Source organism: Schistocerca serialis, chromosome 9 (genome assembly GCF_023864345.2).
Source record: "Schistocerca serialis cubense isolate TAMUIC-IGC-003099 chromosome 9, iqSchSeri2.2, whole genome shotgun sequence".
Classification (NCBI taxonomy): Eukaryota; Metazoa; Arthropoda; class Insecta; order Orthoptera; family Acrididae; genus Schistocerca; species Schistocerca serialis.
Genome location: NC_064646.1, coordinates 441372254 through 441392786, shown reverse-complemented (window position 1 = coordinate 441392786; position 20533 = coordinate 441372254). Strand labels below are relative to the sequence as shown.

The following is a 20533-nucleotide window of genomic DNA, read 5'->3' as shown; positions in this document are numbered from 1 at the left end:
TTGAAGATACGTACAGTGCAGGAGCCACAGAGAACCTGTTACACTTGGCGCCGCCAGCCGGCTCCTCTTACCGCGGGCAGACGTCGTCGAGTGGGACTTTCTGGAAGACCTTGAGGGCGAATTCCAAGAAGAGCAGTCCGAACCTCTCCTGGAAGGTCGGCTTCAGCACCGTCCAAAATTCTCTCCAATTGTCGTTCACCAGCTGGCTGAAGTTGGAGCCTAGTCAAAGAAAAGGCGTCGTTGCTTATTATCGGAAAGATCTGCCTGTTGGTAAACTGAGGTGAGTGCTCACTCCCTCTGCGTCACTACATCACAAGAAGCACCTACAGGACGTTCCCCAATGCTGTACCGCCCATTCCATAACGCGTGTTTTAAATTAGTGGCAGTGCAGCGTTCGGATACTCCAAGGAGTGCATATTTTCCAATAAACTTGTTGGCAATACACGGAAACAGAAATTAGTAGCTATACTAACTGAAGATAAGCATATGAAGGAATTCTACATAAATCACCGCACGCTGCAGTGTACTGCTGGACGGGACACCTGTACGACAGGTAAGGCGTTCTTCCGAGAAATGCCGCTTCCACCACCACAAGCACTGCTGTGTCTTCAGTTTGTACTCAGACTGCTACTTGATGTAAGTCCCATGAAAGCTAAGCAATATTAGTACTAATGTTCAGTTTGAAATATAACTGCAGTTCATAAAAGGTAAACATTACGTTTCTCTGGTGGCTCCCCATTACCGGGGCCTCTCTAAACGAAGTCACAAATAGTAATAAACTTGGTGGCATGGCAATAACCTGCCACGATGTCTGCCGTAGCTTGGATTACTCGTAGACTATCCTTTTATCTCGTCCTTTCTGACGTTGCACAGCTCTAACTATGTAGCTATATTCACTTGTCTGAAATACATACAAGACGTCATATAGTTAAAATATTTTCTTCCACCGTTTTGCAATAGATGGCAGCATCGGCAATTGGTGGTGCAGAAGATACGTAGTAATTTCCATACAATAAGCTTACGTATTTGTAAATGTAAATCCATCAGAATATTAATCGACTTGTGATTGCATCGTAAAGTTATTCTCGATTGAATGTGTCAACTTACGAGCCCAATTCTCATCTTTTGTGCAGTTTTAATTTTCTGCTTTAACATGAAGAAATCTACGGCTGAGGCTCATAAAATTCTGTGAAAGACCTATGGTGAGGAACCTATTATCGTATTTTACAGACTATAAGACGCACTTTTTCCTTCGAAAAATTGACTCCAGAATTCACATATATCTTATACTCGAAATTAATGTAAAAATGTCCAGTGTTTGCTTTAAAATTCCCACCAGTCTTAAAAATGGACATACAGGGTGTTTCACTAAATGTGTTTGCCTCTGTAAGTTACGAAGTAATAGGCGACAGTAATATTTATTGTGGTAGGTCACCATAAGAAACGTTACACTGTCTGCGGAGCTAAGAACATAGTTTATTGTGTTATTATCCAAAGAGTTACAGCAAAAAGATACAATTTTTAAAATGGAACAATAGTTGTTTCTATCACGCACTGGACTCAGTAACACTAGCTGTATATACATCAAATTATATTACATTCGTATCACTTTTAGTTTGGGAGCTACAACCCTTCAAAGTTTCATGGGCAGATAACACACGCTGTGCATAATACATGGCTGTGTTGTGGGTGATGGATGTTCTGGCGGTGGGAAGTTGATGTAAATGAGATGTTCAAATGTGTGTCCATGTTTCTGAATGCACAATGCAATGCGGACGAGATGTAACATCGCCGGTGTCACGGAGCAACATGCGTCCCCGATGCTCCGTTTTAGATCATCTGGGAATGTGATCTCAGTGACGTAAACACGATCCTTTAGATATCCCCACAAAATCGGGCGACCTTGCGAGCCATGAATGAGGACCATGGCACCCCGACCACCTTCCTGTTGTTTAGTTCTTCCGCAACAGAACGCGCAGAATGGGCTGGGTGACCATCGTGCTGCATCCACATATGTACTCATGTTCAAGGAGACCGCCCAAACTGTCGACTGTAGACGCGCGATGTAACTCACCTGTCAGTGTACCTGGGAAGTTGTGTGGACCGATGATTTCATCCCCAAGGATTCCACACCATATATTAATAGACCACCGACGTTGACGGTCGACAGGTCGTACCCACCGAGGATTGTCTGCGGCCCAGTAGTGCACGTTATTGGCGATTCACTGCACCATAATTTGTGAACGTGGACTCATAAGAGAACATAACACCTTGTAAAGACTCCACGTGAAATTACGGATGGCCCATTCACAAAATGTAACTCTCGCACGGAAGTCGTTCCCATGCAGCTCCTGCATCAGTGACAGGCGGTACGGATGAAACCTGTGGCCGTGTACTATCCGCCACACAGATGTGAGACTGACACTAGCGACTGCAGCAACGGCTCGTAAGCTGACATGAGGATCGTGGTGTACTGCAGCTAAAACAAACACCTCCGTCTCCTCACTTCTTGCAGTTTTCGTCTGTTACTGCGGCGCATTACCAAGCTGCCTGTTTCCCGGAGTCGTTGTTTGGCACGTAAGAACGTAATGGCTGCCGGAGCTCTTCGCCTAGGATATCTCAAAGCGTACGACATGGCTGCTTCAGTGGCATCGTGTCGGCACTCGCCGAGCATCAGCAGTAAGTCAACGTACTCGTTGTTCGTGTATGCCATCTTCATCCGATGTCGGTAACTGTGGTATATTGAGCCCCGTTTGTTTGTGTGCCTCGAACTGTCGGGTATACGGCCGTGAGCGGCGACAGACGGCAGTCCAACAGCGCCTCGAGGAAGCTTCTCGCTCCGTGACACCGGCGGCGTTACAACTCGGCCGCACCACATTTAGAAGGCGCATCGCGTTATGCGCAGCGTGTGTGGTATCTGTCCGTGAAACTTTGAAGGTTTGTAGTTCCCAAACTAAATAGGAGTATAATCTAAATTGATGTATTCATAGCTGATGCTACTGATTCCAGTGCATGATATAAACAACAATTGTTCCATTTTAAAAATTGTATCTTTTTGCTGTAACTCTTTGGATAATAACACAATAAATTATGTTCATAGCTCCGCAGTGTAACGTCTCTTATGGTGACCTACCGCAATAAATATTACCGTCGCCTATTACTTCGTAACTTACAGAGGCAAACACATTTAGTAAAACACCCCGTACATTCGATGCCGCGAGAAACCTTTCTCTGTCTGGCAACATTTGATTCAATTGGCAGCAGCAGTGCACAGATGCTTCGAACATGAGACGCGAGGATTCACAAGTTCGCTAAAACTGTGGCTCTCCCGCCCAGTCATCACAAACCCAGAACACTATATGAACTATGACGAATCGTTACAGTCTACAATACCAGTGAACTTGAACTGAACGTGATTTTTGTAATCGGTTATTGTTAGTGGCTACTTTCGAAATGGAAAAAAATAAAAGGTTTTCATATGATGCGGGCTATAAATTGAAAGTAACAGCAAATGCAGAAGAACATGGAAACAGCAGCTGAGCGGCATTTAGGACCTCCTCCAACAGAAAAAATCATTCGCGATTGGCGGACTAGTAAAGAAGAACTGAAAAAATGAAGAAGACTAAATTTGCAAATAGAAGACTGAATGCAAAATGGCTAAAACTAGAAGATGAATTGGATTCAAGGACACCGTCAAAATGGCGTTGGAATTAATACAAAAATGATTCAAATACACGCTTGTAAGCCAGCGCTACAGTGGAACTTAAGAGGCTTTAACGGTGGAGTTGGTAGGTGTTACAGTTTTGTGGATCGTCATGGACTTAGCACTTCCTTCACCGCTCCTGCACATGCTGCAACGACAGCACCATATTTTTCGAGATTTTGTGGAACTTTTAAGGTTTTCATTCGAATCATCCTCATAATTTTATTTCGTTTCTTCCATAAAATTTATAACAAATGCCACATTGACTTGCTTACTTTCCAAATTTGATTTATAGAATGCCGAATTGTAAGCGCTTGTCCATTGCAATGGAAGACGTAGTGAAATTCCTTCTTCAAGTCTAGGAACATGACATCAACCTGAGTGCTATAGCACTGTGGATCTGATACAGGAACAGAGCAAGCTGAGTTTCCCAAGTTCTCTGTTTGCGGACATCATGTTGAAGGTAATAAGTTCTATAATTCCACAACAGATGGATGGCAGTGGTGTAGGCCTATAATAATGTGCCTCTGTCCTACGACCATTCTTGAAAATGTGCGTGACCTGCTCTTTTCTCCAATCCCTTGCTTATGTATAATATCGCCGGAGCAAGAAGCCTGTTTGTAGAATTTCCTTGTATTTTCTCGATGCCGTTCTTTTGACCATGGTGCATCATCCAGTAGGTACACTTCTCGCGATGGATAGTCTCGAGGAAGAACCCTGTTATGGATGGTATGCAGTGGTCTGATACGGGTGTCGGCATTATTTCCCCAAGCAAGTACTGGATAATGCATTCAAGGCTTTCTGTATAGCATCAGCAGCATGGACAAGCAGCGTAGAGTGGAGTGTCGAGCACTGGATATCGATCACCGAAGCCTCCAAAAACCCTGCCACATATTCTTCTTTGTGTTGGCCACACTTAAGATATCTGTCCAGAGAGACGCCGAGGCATGAGGCAAATGATGGCTGTTTTACGGCTGTTACCTACACCAAGATCGGCGACAGAGCTACTGGTACCACCCTCTTTGTAATAACGATAGGCTGTATCTTCTTTGGATTGAAAGTTAGTCGCCCAGTCGACGAATTGATTTATCACCATCTGAAATCTTTATTGGAGTATCTGTGCATTACGGCTTTTGGTGCGCAAGGCTGTTGGGTTAGGTAAATTTGCAACGTCCGCAGAGAGACATTCCTGAAATAGTTGCATTTGGTGTTGCTTGTGTTAGTGCTCCTCCTTGCAAAGAAGATGGCTTCGGCATCGATAAGAAATATTACCGATTAATGGAAGGCGTTCGTTACTTCCGCTGTGATGATGTGCAGAAGCCCTTTCTTTGACCAGGCTCATATCGAGCACTTGCGGTTATCTTCGAGATGCGCAGAAAGTTGGCTCTTGGAGGCCAATAATAGTTGACTGATGTTACTCTAAGACATATGGTAATTCTCTGCCCCGCAGCAGTTTTGCTTTGAGTCTTCTCCGATAAAAATAATACATGGAAGGGATAACAACACTGCAGAATCATTGATCTCCATGTCATGAGGTGACTTGAACCTCACTACAAAGGTTTTTGATCTCGGTTGGTTTCGACGGCGATAGCAGTTGCTTTAACAATCATTAGGACTCGTAAGTTTAGCTAATGATATCGTAGGGTGCGGTGTGTGTAACAATCAATACAAGCCACAGGGTGATTAGTTCCCCATCACCAACTGTTGCTGACTTTCAGACTGACCCCTGGGGCAAAGAGTGTTTTCCCCCAAAAGCACAGGTAGATGTAAAACTAAAGGAATAACAATCCTCGGTCGCAAAAATGAAGTCTTTTGACCTATGTTTCGGCAACTATCAAGCGATAAAGCTTTAGTCACAAAATTTTAAAACAGAGGAACAGTCGACAGTAATCCTGCTGTGTGTGCATGCCTTTTATGATCCACACCCGTAGCCTGAGATGTGAATCGAGGTCCAGGTTGTAATTGACTGGGTTTTGGGTAATGGATCTGGGGTCCTTTCTGTGCAGTAGTTGCGATGAGCTGCGGCTGTCAGAAGGGGAGATGTCAACTCGGCAGTTCGAGACCCGTTATCAGTATGACACAGCACCCCTTCTAGTCCCGATGCACATCTTCATCCAGTTCGGAAGACTATCATAAAACCATTACTTCCTCTTCTGAGGCAAGCTGGCTTGCAACTGTTCTAGCTGGCTCTGGAATGCTGAGACCAGAACGGTTTTGACGTCTGAGCTGATACAACACATATTCTATCGGTGACATATTTTGGTATCTCGCTGGTTATGGGAGGACCTCAGCATCAGACAGGCTCTTCACAGAGACACATGCCATGTATGTACTAGACTTGTACTGGAAAACAGCACCGCGAAACAGTCTTATGAAAGATAGCAGCATGAGGACCGAGGAGTTCTGTGGCGTATCGTTGCGCCGTCAGCGTTCTCTGAATTCCTGCCGCCCCTAACTTGAAGTATCAAGGCATGCTCAATGGTTCGCCACACCAGCACCAGGAACTACACTGCTGTGGCTCTCCAAAACACTGGATAATGGCTCACTGCTCGTCGTCAACACTCCTCTGTATTACGTCTCCATGCTCGTCGTCAAATATGTGGCGTCTAGGAAACCTGTGTACTCGGTTCGTAGACAAACATATGAAACAAATCGTATTAGCGGGTTTTATTGCAATAATATTAGAAACAATACTTAACTTTTGCAATTGCACAGATGTTTCGCAAGCAAAATGTAACAAATGAAATAAGTAATCACAAGTTTGTGCTACGTAGACAGCACAAGTGTAGTATCTAGGGTTGATGCTTCTATACAAGTGCCTATCTTGAAGCAGCTTTTCAACTGGGGCGTCGCCAGTCGGTCGCGGCGCATGTCTTCTTCACGTAGGGGCCGCTGCTGTCGCGTTGTCGTCTTGGAGAGGGGTCGGTGAGTGTGCGATTGGTTGACGTCTTCTCACAGCCATCTCTTCTCTATCGTTCCCGACTTGCGTGCCGGCGCTTGACTTTACGCCGTAACACTCTGGGGCTGTGCAGAACTGTGATCCATCACTGAACAGAGTGCGACGTCACTCTTCAGCAGTCCACGCTAACTGGTGATCGCAGAACTCCAAACGCAGGCGTTGTAGTGTTAACAGCAGTCCACATGTGGGACAGTAATTCCCTAGTGTAGCTACTGCTTGTCTCACACCAACGACGCGGGATGGTACAAAATGTGGCACCACTGGTCCGAGACTAGCAGTAGCCACACTACGGACTTACTGTCCCATGCTTGAGCTGCTGATAGCACTACAACACAAACGCCTCCTCTTATCATCAGGCCAACGACTGTAATACACACAGTTCTTAATACTGAGAATCCTGGCTTACACGTACATTCTATTTTATTGCCTGGAAAATGAAGATTTCGTTAATAATTGCCTATATGATTTTCTCAGATAGAAATGCTGTAATACGTATTAAGAAATAGAACGAGAGCCTGCTATTAATCGGAAGTGGCACATGAGTCTTGTACAGAATTATTTTATAATCAGTATTCATACTGAAGCAGTAGATGCAGCAGTTCTATGACACATCATGATACAACGCTACCAGTCACAATGATAGTTAAACTGCTCTGATTCAGTCTTGCACCTAAATACAAACAAAAATGTTATCGGTATTCTTTACTTTTATTACTTTTCGCCACTTGACACGTGGAACGATAACTTCTAACTACACGGTAAATGCGTGACTCACAGCACTTAAGAAGAGTTGAAAGAAAGTGTCAGTTTATCATTATTCTAATTAATCGTGTGCTTCCGAGTGTTCTGCCAGTTATCTTTTTCATTCTATGCATTCATATTTCGACACCCGACTCAAATATGCGAGTTGAGCTGTTAGTGTCCTTGCTGCCGGGTGGCTTCCAGGCAACAAGTACACATAACTGCAAAACAGCACCTGGATCGCATCTCGAAAAATGAATGTGTACGGCTTAAACAATAACTCGGCAGCACACCCGACAACACACTATTAATCAACTGCGCCGAAAAAGCCTGACAGATAACATTATTATAAGCGTCTCAATAGCTTTCAATGGTTCAAATGGCTCTGAGGACTATGGGAGGTCAGTCCCCTAGAACTTAGAACTACTTAAACCTAACTAACCTAGCTAGGGACATCACACACATCCATGCACAAGACAGGATTCGAACCTGCAACCGTAGTAGTCGCGTGGTTCCGCACTGAAGCGCCTAGAACCGCTCGGCCACCGCAGCCGGCCTCAACAGCTTTCCTCAATAGCACCGCAAAGCGTGGTTTTCTTATAAGGCAAGCGGTCCTGTTGTCACGTTGAAACGCACAATGAAATTCGAAGGCAGTGTCGTGACCGAAATACAACACTTAGAAGTCAAAAGACGTTTATTACTAAAACCACTGTACAACAACAACACACATCGACTACTCCAGAATACTGGTGTTCACAGACACTTCGAGTACTTCTGAATCTGCAAACGTAAGATATTTCAACAACAATGTGGTGGTCGGCTTTAAAAGTGGCTACCCGCAGCACGTCAGCCAGCGGTGCCAGCCACCACACCGCACTGCGTTCGGCATAACACATCGCACGTTACCTCTGCTGCGCAATCATCGATCCGTTGTTCTCAATGGAGCCGACTGCAGCACCACGTCAACGATCATCTGTATGGCGACGTTGGCGGATCCTCGCGTTCTAGTCGTGTTGTTACATCCTTTTCACTAAGATTAGCGTCGAAAGTAACCTCTTCGTCGAAGTTTAGCGATTGTCGAGTGGTTCTTCCGTTTCCTTGAATGTCTCCTCGTTGATGTGCGTGTCTGGACTGTAGCAGGGTTTCATACAGAGGACGACATCTCTCCGCTTTTGTCTCCTAGATGAAGTGTCATAATTCTCGACTCCCTGTGTCACGTCCGACAAGGAATGAATGATATGATAAGACCGAAAGTAGCATTCTAGTAGCTTTTCCGATATCCCTACTTTCCGCATATGCGTCATTATCAAAACCAAGCCTCCTGGACTGTATCTCACTGGTTGGTGCTAGACACTGTAGCGCTTTCGGTCCCTTACCACGGCGTCCAGGGACTGTATGCGAGCTAGCTGTCTTGTATCTTCGGTCGCGAAAATGAAGTATTTCACGTAGGCATCCCGAGTCGTCCAGTTGAAACGGGAACACTATCCATTGTCGTTGCAGCCTCGCGACCATGCAGCGGAAAGAACTCGTTCTGCTGTTTGTGAACATCATGAGGGGCAGCACTGTATCCCAGTCTCTCTGTTCGACATCGAGAGTATATCTTCCAGCGTTATCTGAGGCCATACGTCTGTGGATCAAAGGCCGTGGCATCCTGTGAGCGATACAGCAACGTGACATCATCTCTGATACCACTGTCCACTGGAAAATTTTTCAGAGATCGGAGATCATCACACGGGGTTTTCCATGTTTCAAAGTAACGTCTTTTACAAGGAACTTTGCAATACTCCACAGCTCTAGTGACACACAGTGGGCGAGATAATCAGTGAATCTATGGATTCGCGTTTGTCGGCTTCAGGACCCTCCGAAGGAGGTTGATTCCAGTTCGGTGGAATGGCGCTGCTGAGGGCGGAATTGGTACCAGATTCCCCAGACGGATCCTTCATGCTAGTCAGCTAGCAGAGAGAAAGGCGGTCCATCACAGTGGTGAAAGGTTTGCCAAATAAATACGGCCGGGACTCGTTGATGGTCCACACAGTTGCAAGGCACTGTTTCTCGGTGTTAGAGCATTTCGTCTTGGAGAGTTATCTGGAAGAGTAAGCTAGCACGTTTTCAGCACCTTGCTGAATTTCTACTAGAATTTCACCTGTACCAAAACGGCTACTGATAAATTCTTTCACTGTCTCATTATACGATGTTAGAACTGGAGATGATGTTATTGCCTCATTAAGGACGAGGAAAGACCTTTTCTGCACCTCATTCCATAAAAGTCTATTGCCTTTTGCAGCTGTTATTGCAAGGGACGTGTCTTGGTACAGAAGTCCTTTATGAATCGCCGGTAGTACAACCACATTCATTTGGAGAAGACTTGTCATACCATGAATATTCTGGGTGGCTGAAGATCTGTGATTGCACTTACATTCTCTAGACTGGAACGGACTCCTTCGCAATTACCTGTATGTCCCAAGATTTGTATTTCCATAAAGAGGTAATTTTTCAGATTCAGGGGGATACTTGTGGTTTGAACTCATTTTAAAACTGTTTTCAGGTGGCTTAGATGTTCTCCAAATGTCTTCGGAAAAACGAAAATGTTATCCAGACAACAAAGACACGTCGTCCATTTATGGCGAAGAAGCAGGTTGTCTATCATATATTCCAAGATGGCTGGAGAGTTACACAATCCAAACGGCATAACTTTAAATACGTGGAGGGTGTCAGGAGTCGTGAAGATAGTATTTCATCGATCAGCCTGCCAGTGGCTTGCCTACATTTCCATAGCTGAGAAACATTTTGCTCCTTTCAAGTGGTCTGGCGTGTCATCAGTATGCAGCAATGGGTAGGTAGACATCGTCGTTGACGATTCTGTTCAGTCGTCAGCAGTCGATGCAGAAACGCCCTGTGCCATCCTCCCTCCTGAGGAGGATCACAGAAGATGGCTAAGAGCTCTCTGTAGGTTCGATAATGTCATTTTGCAGCATCTCCTCCACACCCTCCTAGATTATCTGTTCTTCAGCCAGCTGGATAATTAGTGGATTATCACTCACCTGCGTTGATATTTTGTTTGTAGTATGTTACTATGGCACCAAACTGCTGAGGTCATAGGTCCCTAGGCTTACACACTACATAATCTAACTTTTCACACTCATGTCCGAGGGAGGAGTCGAACCTCCGACGGGGGTAGCCGCGCGAACCGTGGCAAGGAGCCACAGACCGCACGGTTGCCCCGTGCGGCCCTGTGTTGACATGGTATTCTACCAAGGGCTGCTTGGTCCGTCGTTTCGCCACTCCTGATTTGAAAGCATCTGAAAATTGACGCACAGCAGCTGTCATTCGCCGACGTTGTTCCTCTGTCAGGCCAGATCCTATTGGCAGTTCGACTGTAGCTTCCTTCCTTGTATTGCCTGTTGTGGTAGCGGAGGAGAATTCTTTGCTGATGACACTAAGTTACCTTATCCGGCTTTTTCACCTATCACTACGCACATACATTTAGGGATGAGTTGTGGCTGTTCACCTTCTGTCACGGAATGTAGTCTTGTTTATCTAGCGACAATAAGCATTCAATATTATAGAAAAATAAGCCCCGGAATCAGCTAGGTTGCGCGTCGACGATGACATCAGGCCGATTTAGTGCACATGTTGGTGACTGTTACCCATGGGGGATTTTCACCCAGGTCGACATCACCTTCATAGATTGTAGCCCCTCTCACTTTCCTTGAAGTCGGCGAGTGACTTCTACCACAGTACAGTGTCGGGAAATGACTGTGACCTTATTGGGAGCGAAATCATCCAGGGTACGGCAGTGGACTTTCTCCCATATGTTGACTATAATCGTCTGCAGTCGACTGGCATGGGTAGGACTGTTGTGATGGTTGACGTCTAGCAGAATAACAGCCGTCAAACACTCGTCTCGCCTGTCTGCAGTGGCGGACGACGCGTCCAGGATGCCCGCAGTGAAAACGTATCAGCCTGTTGTTACATGTGCTACAAATCGGTGTTCATTTGTGGGCGTTTTACTTGATGAGGAAGCTGTGCCTGAGTTGGCCGACGCTGGGTTGTCATTTGATGGCGCTTTCTGCTAGTGGCGGAGATAGGTGTCATAGATCGATACCCTTCTTCAACAGTCTATATTACCTCCTGAAGTCTGGTGTCGACGTTGCTGATTGTTATCTCTCGCGTACTCGGTCCGACATTTCTGGCGGCCATACACTGTTTGTATCTCTTCCCTTACTATCTGAAGTCTGAGAGAGGCGAGCTCATGGTAGTCCTGCACAACTGCCTTAGGGACCACGTTCGGCAGTCCGTAATACCTCGTTCATGGGAATGTCTTCTGCTGAATTTCTGCTATTCGCTGGCACCACTTGATGAATTCCCTTGTCGTCGTGCCGTACTTCGCCAGGAAAGCTTGGAAGACATCTTCTGCGACTCCTTCCATCCTGTGTGCAATTTTGTCGACTTCTTTCGTACTCGGATTCAAGACGAAGCATAGGGCCGAACCACTGTGCATGTAAGACTGTGTCGTTTGCACATGATGCTGGGCCCTGTTCTTCAACTGTTCTTCCGTTAAGCGGGCTTGTTGCTCTCTTCATTGTTCTCGAACCACTGTTGGGCTGTGCCGTCCAAGCTGAAGTATACGTTTGGTAAACAAATCATGTCATTCCATCTGTCATATTTGGCAACTTGGTCGACTTTGTCATTTCGTAGGGTGCTGCCGAGTGTCCGCGGAAAACACCGCTGGATGCCTGATGTGATACTGACTTACTGAGGTTTTGAAATGCACAGGTCTTCAGAGTATAAGTATTTTAGTATTTCGGCTTTTGTCCATGTAGGCCACGGCTTTCACATAGCCTAGTTGGAATGTAGATAGTAATGTAGATGTTTTGAAGTACCTGGCGTCTCCACCAAACAGTGCTACGCCGAAACTACAAGCAAGCAAGAATCCGAAGGCAGGGTCGTCAGTGGAGAACGACATATAGGACTGAATTCACGTTTATTTCTGACACCAAGGTACAGCCACAACAGAACTGAGCTCCTGGATGGAGAATGCAGCTCTTCATGCGAACATCGAACATCTCATAATGCTGGTATTTATGCAAACTTCGAATATTTCAGAACATAGAAACTTTACAAATATAAGAAATTTCAAGAGAATTCCAGAAACGACGAATACTAGTTAGTTGCTGGTAATCGGGTTTGAACCGGCGACCCGCATTACGCCGCGGCAGTATCATTGTAAAGTACAGTTACGTTGCGTTGTACGACGATGGTTGGATAATTAAGAGTGTATGAAACGTACCCAGACTGAGTGCACCGATCATGAGGGGGTCGCCGAAGTTGAGCTGCGCGGAGCCCAGGCTGAGGACCTCCAGTGCAAAGCGCTGGGGTCTCCAGTGGACGTGGCACTCCCTCTGCACGCGTTCTGACTCCAGCCGCAGCTGCGCCGTCACGTTACCTGCCAACAGCAAAGTCCTGAGTGCACGAGCGGCCGGGGCTACAGCGAGCTAGCGTAAAGTACTATCAGCGGGGATACCTGTGGCGTGAGCGTAGTGCACTACGGATGCCTCCAACATCAAACGGAAATTGTGACATCACTTCAGCGTAACGTTGTTCGTTTGCGTTCTGCATTCACAAGGAAATATCACCAACTTTAATTAATATTTTAATGAGAATAAAGCACACTAGCAAGTTACCTTCCCCAGCAGTCGCTGCCACGGAAAAAATAATTGTAACAGTACGAAGTTATGACCTTCTGAAAGTATAGCTTTTAAACTTTCATGAGCAAAGTTTGTTTGAGACGCGCTCCACCCCACTGCGGCCGCCCGAGCGTGAAGTACTGTACAGCGAAACGAGTAAGAGTTCTGTGCAGTACTACAGTGGTCAAAATAAATGTTGCATATGGCTTTATTGTCAACACTTGACACGACAGGTAACAAACCTGATTTTGTCTGTCGTTATAGTCAACTAAGAAAACAAAAATAACGAAACTAAACACATTTAAATTTGACAGACACAAACAAAAAACAAAAACAAAACCTCACAAAAGATTCCAGCGCAAACACGACATTTTCATGAGTCACCTTGTGTGATACATTGGTCGTCAACCAACTGGCCTTCCTCGCAACTGGAGACATTTTTGAACGCGGTTAGGCATTCGCTTTACCAAATTATCCAGATAAGCCTGTCGATATTGCCCCGTTCATCCACAACGGCCTCTGAGGCACTTGAGATCCTAGTGGGGCAGAACGATTGTAAACAGCTCGGTTTATATTTGCACCGATACAATCTCAATGCATCTACGACCTCGAGGATATGGAATCCGCTCCGTCCTACTTATTCTTTGCTCCAGTAGAGAGGTGACAACAATATTCTGACGATTGGGACGTGCACTGCCGTCCATCAGCGTGAATCGCGCTCCAATATGTTCACACCCGTGCAAGGATGTCGTCCCAATACTTCACACCAGATATACCCTCACGTATTGACACAAGAGGAACCGCCCTGTTACCGGTCTATGATGCAGTTAGGGTGTAAAGTTTGTCCTCGTTGCTCTCACACATATCAGCAGTGTCAGGATGGAGACTGACATGGGTCTCATCAGGAAAGAGCGTTGTATCCCACTGCTGCCTAGTCCACAAAGACTGGTTTCGTGCCGATGCGACACGAGCCGCTCTCCGAACCCTATGTAGAGGAGATCCCTTGAGAGACCTTCTGGCACGTAATCCCTGCTCCTGGAGCGTACATCGCATCGTTTGTGTTGACACCTGCACTCCTGCAGCAGTTTGGAGACGTATTGCATTGTGTTGATGGTATCTACTTCCTGTCATACGCAGATATCGGTCCTGTACACCTAGTGTTTTTCTCCCGCGGCCACTTCTGTGATGATCCTCAACTGATTCTGTCGCTAGAAACATGTTCCATTGTTCCACTCATTCACAGTGACGTTACATGCTCCTATTACAGTGAGTGGCTCTGAGCACTATGGGACTCAACTGCTGAGGTCATTAGTCCCCTAGAACTTAGAACTAATTAAACCTAACTAACCTAAGAACATCACAAACATCCATGCCCGAGGCAGGATTCGAACCTGCGACCCTAGCGGTCTTGCGGTTCCAGACTGCAGCGCCTTTAACCGCACGGCCACTTCGGCCGGCTACATTGCAGTGAGTATACAGAGTCTCTGATCGTACGTTGTTGTTTTCAGAACCATCCTATTTCAACACAACTCTCGAAATGACGCACAGCACAAGTGCTGCAATGTTTACAGGTGACACGGTTGCCACAGACTGCACATACTGGCCCCTCACCATGGAAACATAGACTATTTCTGCAAGAATGACATTACAAACCCCCCCTGCAGGTTCGGGGGTAAGAATAGGCCCGCGGTATTCCTGCCTGTCGTAGGAGGCGACTAAAAGGAGTCTCCAACGTTTCAGCCTTAATGTGATGGTCCCCTAAGGGGTTTCACCGCTACATTTCCAAAGTTTCCGTTAGTGCGTACCATTCGGGAAAGGACGCCTTCGTGCTGCATCTTAAATCCATCTTGCCCTAAGATCTGGCACACCCGATTTGTCATGGAGTTGGACTTACACCGAGCTTCCGGTCACATCAGCTGCAGTGTTTCTCAGGTAGCATAAGTTCCCTCCGTTGTGCACTTCTATCTTCGCCCTCGTGATATACATGGATATTCGACACCCGACATACAGCACGGTAGCCAGTCCATTGTGGTGGGGTTGTCATGTAACCTCTTGGTGGTAGCCCCCTGACTATACAGGGATCCCACTGCTGATGCCTGAGTTGCCACCTCCCACGTATGCTGAGGAGTAGATGCCTATACCTCTGGGGCATCAGGACTCCCGGCAAAGGCCATCCTACCAGGTGGTCTTTGCTGTGGCTGAGTGGCGCCCATGGGGAGAGCTCCTCGTTGGAGTGGGTGGCATCAGGGTGGATGACCCGCAATGAAGCGTGGTACATCATCTCTCGCTGATGGGGCTCCACCAGCAGCCTCTAAGCGATCGAGGACTAACCTCAATGGCAAGAAATATGATCAGAGATCATTTCCCTCCCTGGCCACTCCATGGGAGGAACGTATGGCTAAAGACGGCAGTGCACGTTATTCACCCCGGTACCTCATCTGTACGCGAGTTGATGGTGCATCATTTATGTCGACGAAGCCTAAGTTTTTTGTGGAGCATTTAGAGGACAAGTTCAGGGAGTTGGAGGGCTTGTCCAAAATGCGCTCTGAGACAGTTCTAATCAAAACAGCATCCTCTGCCCAGTCAGAGGTTGCTCACTTGTAACAAGTTGGGGGATGTTTCAGTTACCATCACGCCTCATAAGAGTTTAAACATGGTCCAGGGTATTATATTCCACAGGGATCTTCTTCTGCAGTCCGACGAACTACGCGCCAACCTAGAACGACGAGGTGTTCACTTCGTCTGGCGCATCCATCGTGGTCCGAGGGATAATCAGGTAGCCACCAGTGCCTTCATGTTGGCCTTCGAGGGTGATGTCTTACCCGAGAAGGTCAAGGTGATGGTTTACCACTGTGATGTGAAGCTATATATCCCTCCTCCGATGCGGTGTTTTAATTGCTGGAAGTTTGGGCATATGTCATCCTGATGTACATCCGGCATCACGTGTCGAGATTTTGGACGTCCTTCGCATCCCAATATTCCATGTGCCCCGCCTCCCATCTGTGTTAACTGTGGAGAACACCATTCCCCTTGCTCGCCGGACTGTCGGGCATTCCAGAAAGAATGGAAGAGGCATTCCAGAAAGAACGGAAGATCATGGAATATAAGACCCTGGACCGCCTGACCTACACCAAAGCAAAGCACAAATATGAGAGGCCACATCCTGTGCCAATGACGTCAACCAACGCCACTGCTGCAACAATGGTTCTCCCATCTCCCATGTCATCACATATGGTTGGCTCTATGATTCATCAGAATCCATCGGCCCCCTTGATTGTGGGGGGCACTTCACTCCCTGTTGCTCTTTTTCCATCTACTTCAGGAGCAACACCCCCCCCCCCCCCTAACCATCAGGGACATCAGTTCCCACTTCCCAGCCGGAGAAGCGTAAGACTTCTTCGGCACCTCTCGCCAGGAAGGGGTCCCTTGGGGACCTCCCTTCGCAAATTCAGACCAGCAGAAAAGCGGACACCCACAAGTGGCTGAAACAACCACCGGTCACTGGTTGTAGGGCCTCATGGTCATCGTCCGTCCCTGCTACTGACCCAGCGAAGATCTCCCAGCAAGAACCACCAAAGGCACAGTGCGATGGCACCCATCCCACCACTTCCTACAAGCTCAGCGTCTGAGGATGAGGTTGAGATTCTGGCGTCTGCTGATGATCTGGATCATGCTGGACCCTCGGACGCAATGGATGTCACTTGTGCGGGTACTGAATCGATGGTAGCAAGTGACCTAGTGGCATAATCTGCGTCCCCAGTTCCTTCATGTCTTTCTCAGCCATGGACAATATCATCCTCCAGTGGAACTGCAGCGGTTTCTTCCGCCATCTTGCTGAACTCTGACAACTTATCAGCATTCACCCTTTCCTCTACATTGCTCTCCAAGAAACTTGGTTTCCGACAATGTGAACCCAAGCCCTCCGTGGCTATCTGGGTTATTATACGAAATGAGCAGCTTATGAAAGGGTATCTGGTGGTGTCTGCATCTATGTCCTTCACTCCCTTCACAGCGAGTCTATCCATCTACAAACACCTGTTCGGGTGTGGACACCACAGGCTGTTACTGTCTGCAGTCTTTATCTTCCACCGGATGGTGATGTCCCACAGCATGTCCAGGCTGCGCTGATAGCCCAATTGCCGCCCCCCTTTCTGTTACTAGGCGACTTCAACGCCCATAAACCTCTGTGGGGTGGATCAGTGGCAACAGGTTGAGGCTCGACCTTTCCCTCTTAAAGGATGGTGCCTTCACACATTTCAGTGTTGCACATGGCATCTACTCAGCAATCAACCTTTCGATCTGCAGCCCTAGCCTCTTACCAATAGAGTGTGCATGACGACCTGTGTGGTAGTGACCACTTTCCGATCTTTATGTCAGTGCCACAGCGTCACTCTTCTGTGCGCCCTTGCAGATGGGCTATGAACAAGGCTGCTGGGACTTGTTCTCCTCTATTGCCGCTATTGAGCCTCTTTCTAATGAAGCCATTGATGTGGTGGTTCACTCGGTCACCACCGGCACCGTTACTGCCACAGAATCAGTCATTCCACGTTCTTCTGGGTCCCCTCGGCGGAGGATTGTGCCTTGGTGGTCGCCTGCGATCGCTGAGGTGATTGAAGATCACAGGCGGGCGCTCCAGCGTCACAAGGGGCATCCCTCATTAGAAAACCTCATCGCCTTTAAAAGGCTCCACGCGCGGGCCCATCGTATCATTCGCCAACACAAGAGGGTGTGCTCGGAACGGTATATCTCGACCATTGACCTCCATATCTCTCAATCGCCGGTTTGGGCCAAGATTAGGCGCCTCTGAGGTTATCAGACTCCTGTCAGCATCCCTACGCTCTCAATGAATGGAGCGGTTTGTACTGACTCTGACATCATTGCAAACCGCTTAGCAGAAAATTTTGCTCTTAGTTTCACTTCTGTGAATTACCCACAGGCCTTCAGCTCCAGTAAAGAGTGGTTGGAATGTCGGAGCCTTTCATTTCACACCTGCCATCCTGAATCCCACAATGTCCCATTCACTGAGTGGGAATTCCACAGTGCCCTAGCCACTTGCCCTGATACAGCTCCTGGGCCATCTTACGGCTCTACCACGCGTTAATCCAGTCCTGTCTGGATTATGGGAGCCTGGCTTATGGTTCAGTATCCCTATCTGCGTTGCGGGTGCTGGACCCAATCCTTCACAGTGGGATCCGACTTGCCACTGGTGCTTTCTGGACCAGCCCTGTGGACAGCATACTTGTGGAGGCAGGTGTCCCTCCACTGCGGTTACGGCGCCAACGTTTACTGGTCGCTTATGCTACGCATGTTTGTGGCTTGCCCGGGCATCCTAATTATCGTCTCCTGTTCCCTCAGTCGGTCGTCCATCTCCCAGAACGTCGGCCCCGGTCGGGTTGTAAGATCGCGGTCCACATCAGAGAGCTTCTCTCCGGGCTTAGGGGTTTCCCACCTCCTTTCCGCCCCCCCCCCCCCCCCCTGCGTACAGCCCCATGATGTGTGCCCCGCCCTCGCCTTCAGCTCGAATTGGCACAGAGCCTGAATGACTTAGTCCCTCCAGAGGCCTTCCGCCGCCGCTTTTTTTCCATCCTTGCCACGTATCAGGGCTCTGACGTTGTTTACACTGACGGTTCGATGGTTGCTGGTCGTGTCGGTTATGCCGTCACTCTAGGGGACCATTACAAACAACATTCATTGCCGGCTGGCTGCAGCGGTTTCACTGCTGAGCTGGTCGCCATCTTTCGTGCCCTAGAGTATACCCGCTCCTGCTCAGGTGAGCCCTTCGTTATCTGTAGCAACTCCATGAGTGGTTTACGAGCTATCGACCAGAGTTTCCTTCGCTCTCGTCTGGTGCTATCTATCCAGGAGTCCCTCCATACTCTTGCCCATTGCGGCCGCTCTGTGGTCTTTGTGTGGACCCCAGGCCATGTTGGGATACCAAGCAATGAACATGTAGACTGCCTGGCCAAACAGGCCACCAGTAAACCATCTCTGGACGTTGGCCTCCCAGAGACTGATTTGTGAGCATTCTTACGCCGCAAAGTTTTCGCGGTTTGGGACGCTGAATGGCGCGATCTGACCACGCACAACAAACTCCATGCTATCAAGGAGACGACGACTGTGTGGCGGTCATCCATGCGGGCCACTTGCAGGGACTCAGTTGTCCTTTGTGGGTTCCACATTGACCACACCCGGCTGACGCATAGTTATTTACTGCGTCGTGAGGACCCGCCTCTATGTCGCTGCAGGGCGGCTTTGACGGTGGTCCACATTTTGTTGGCCCGTCCCTTTTTAGCTGTGCTCAGGCAGACATTTGCGCTGCCTGATACGCTCCCGGCCCTTTTAACAGATGACACTGCCATGACCGGCTTAGTCTGCCTTTTATTCAGCAGGGGTCTTTTATCACTTCATCTGTTTGTCTTTTTTTGTGTTGAGTCCGGCCTTTGGCCTAGGATTTTAGACTGAGTTTTTAATGTATTTCTCGGTGGTTGGCTTTTCCTTTTTTGTCTCTATGGTCGGCCAACCACTGTCGCACTCTGTGTGATTTTAATTCCTTTTGTCTGGTCTCTGTCTAAGCCTTTCTTGTCCTGTGTCGTCTGACGTCTTTTCCATTGTTCGTTTTTATTCTGTGTGGGTATTTGAAATTTCGGAAAAAGGGATCGATGAACATAGCATTCTGGTCCCTTCAATCCCAAAAACCAACCAACCAACCAGACATTACAAACAAACCGATATATTGGTATCATAACATATTTCTGGTTCACAACATTCAGTATTAAGTTTCGGCAATATCCAACATTTATTCTGACTATTGTACACTCCTGGAAATTGAAATAAGAACACCGTGAATTCATTGTCCCAGGAAGGGAAAACTTTATTGACACATTCCTAGGGTCAGATACATCACATGATCACACTGACAGAACCACAGGCACATAGACACATGCAACAGAGCATGCACAATGTCGGCACTAGTACAGTGTATATCCACCTTTCGCAGCAATGCAGGCTGCTATTCTCCCATGGAGACGATCGTAGAGATGCTGGATGTAGTCCTGTGGAATGGCTTGCCATGCCATTTCCACCTGGCGCCTCAGTTGGACCAGCGTTCGTGCTGGACGTGCAGACCGCGTGAGACGACGCTTCATCCAGTCCCAAACATGCTCAATGGGGGACAGATCCGGAGATCTTGCTGGCCAGGGTAGTTGACGTACACCTTCTAGAGCACGTTGGGTGGCACGGGATACATGCGGACGTGCATTGGCCTGTTGGAACAGCAAGTTCCCTTGCCGGTCTAGGAATGGTAGAACGATGGGTTCGATGACGGTTTGGATGTACCGTGCACTATTCAGTGTCCCCTCGACGATCACCAGTGGTGTACGGCCAGTGTAGGAGATCGCTCCCCACACCATGATGCCGGGTGTTGGCCTTGTGTGCCTCGGTCGT

General features: G+C 47.7%; 1 protein-coding gene across 2 annotated transcripts in view; it reads right to left on the bottom strand.

The window, feature by feature from the left end:
• Window positions 1–20533, bottom strand: part of LOC126419288 (uncharacterized) — a 91743-nt gene continuing 71210 nt past the window's right edge. Inside the window, exons 5-6 of one of the 2 annotated variants that reach the window (XM_050086451.1) lie at window positions 12694–12849; window positions 1–219 (exon numbers count right to left, since the gene is read on the bottom strand). In XM_050086451.1, the coding sequence (XP_049942408.1) occupies window positions 68–219; window positions 12694–12849 (308 nt within the window). In that variant the 3' untranslated portion in view covers window positions 1–67. The remainder of the gene's footprint in view (window positions 220–12693; window positions 12850–20533) is intronic. The other variant, XM_050086452.1, reaches the window with a different exon arrangement.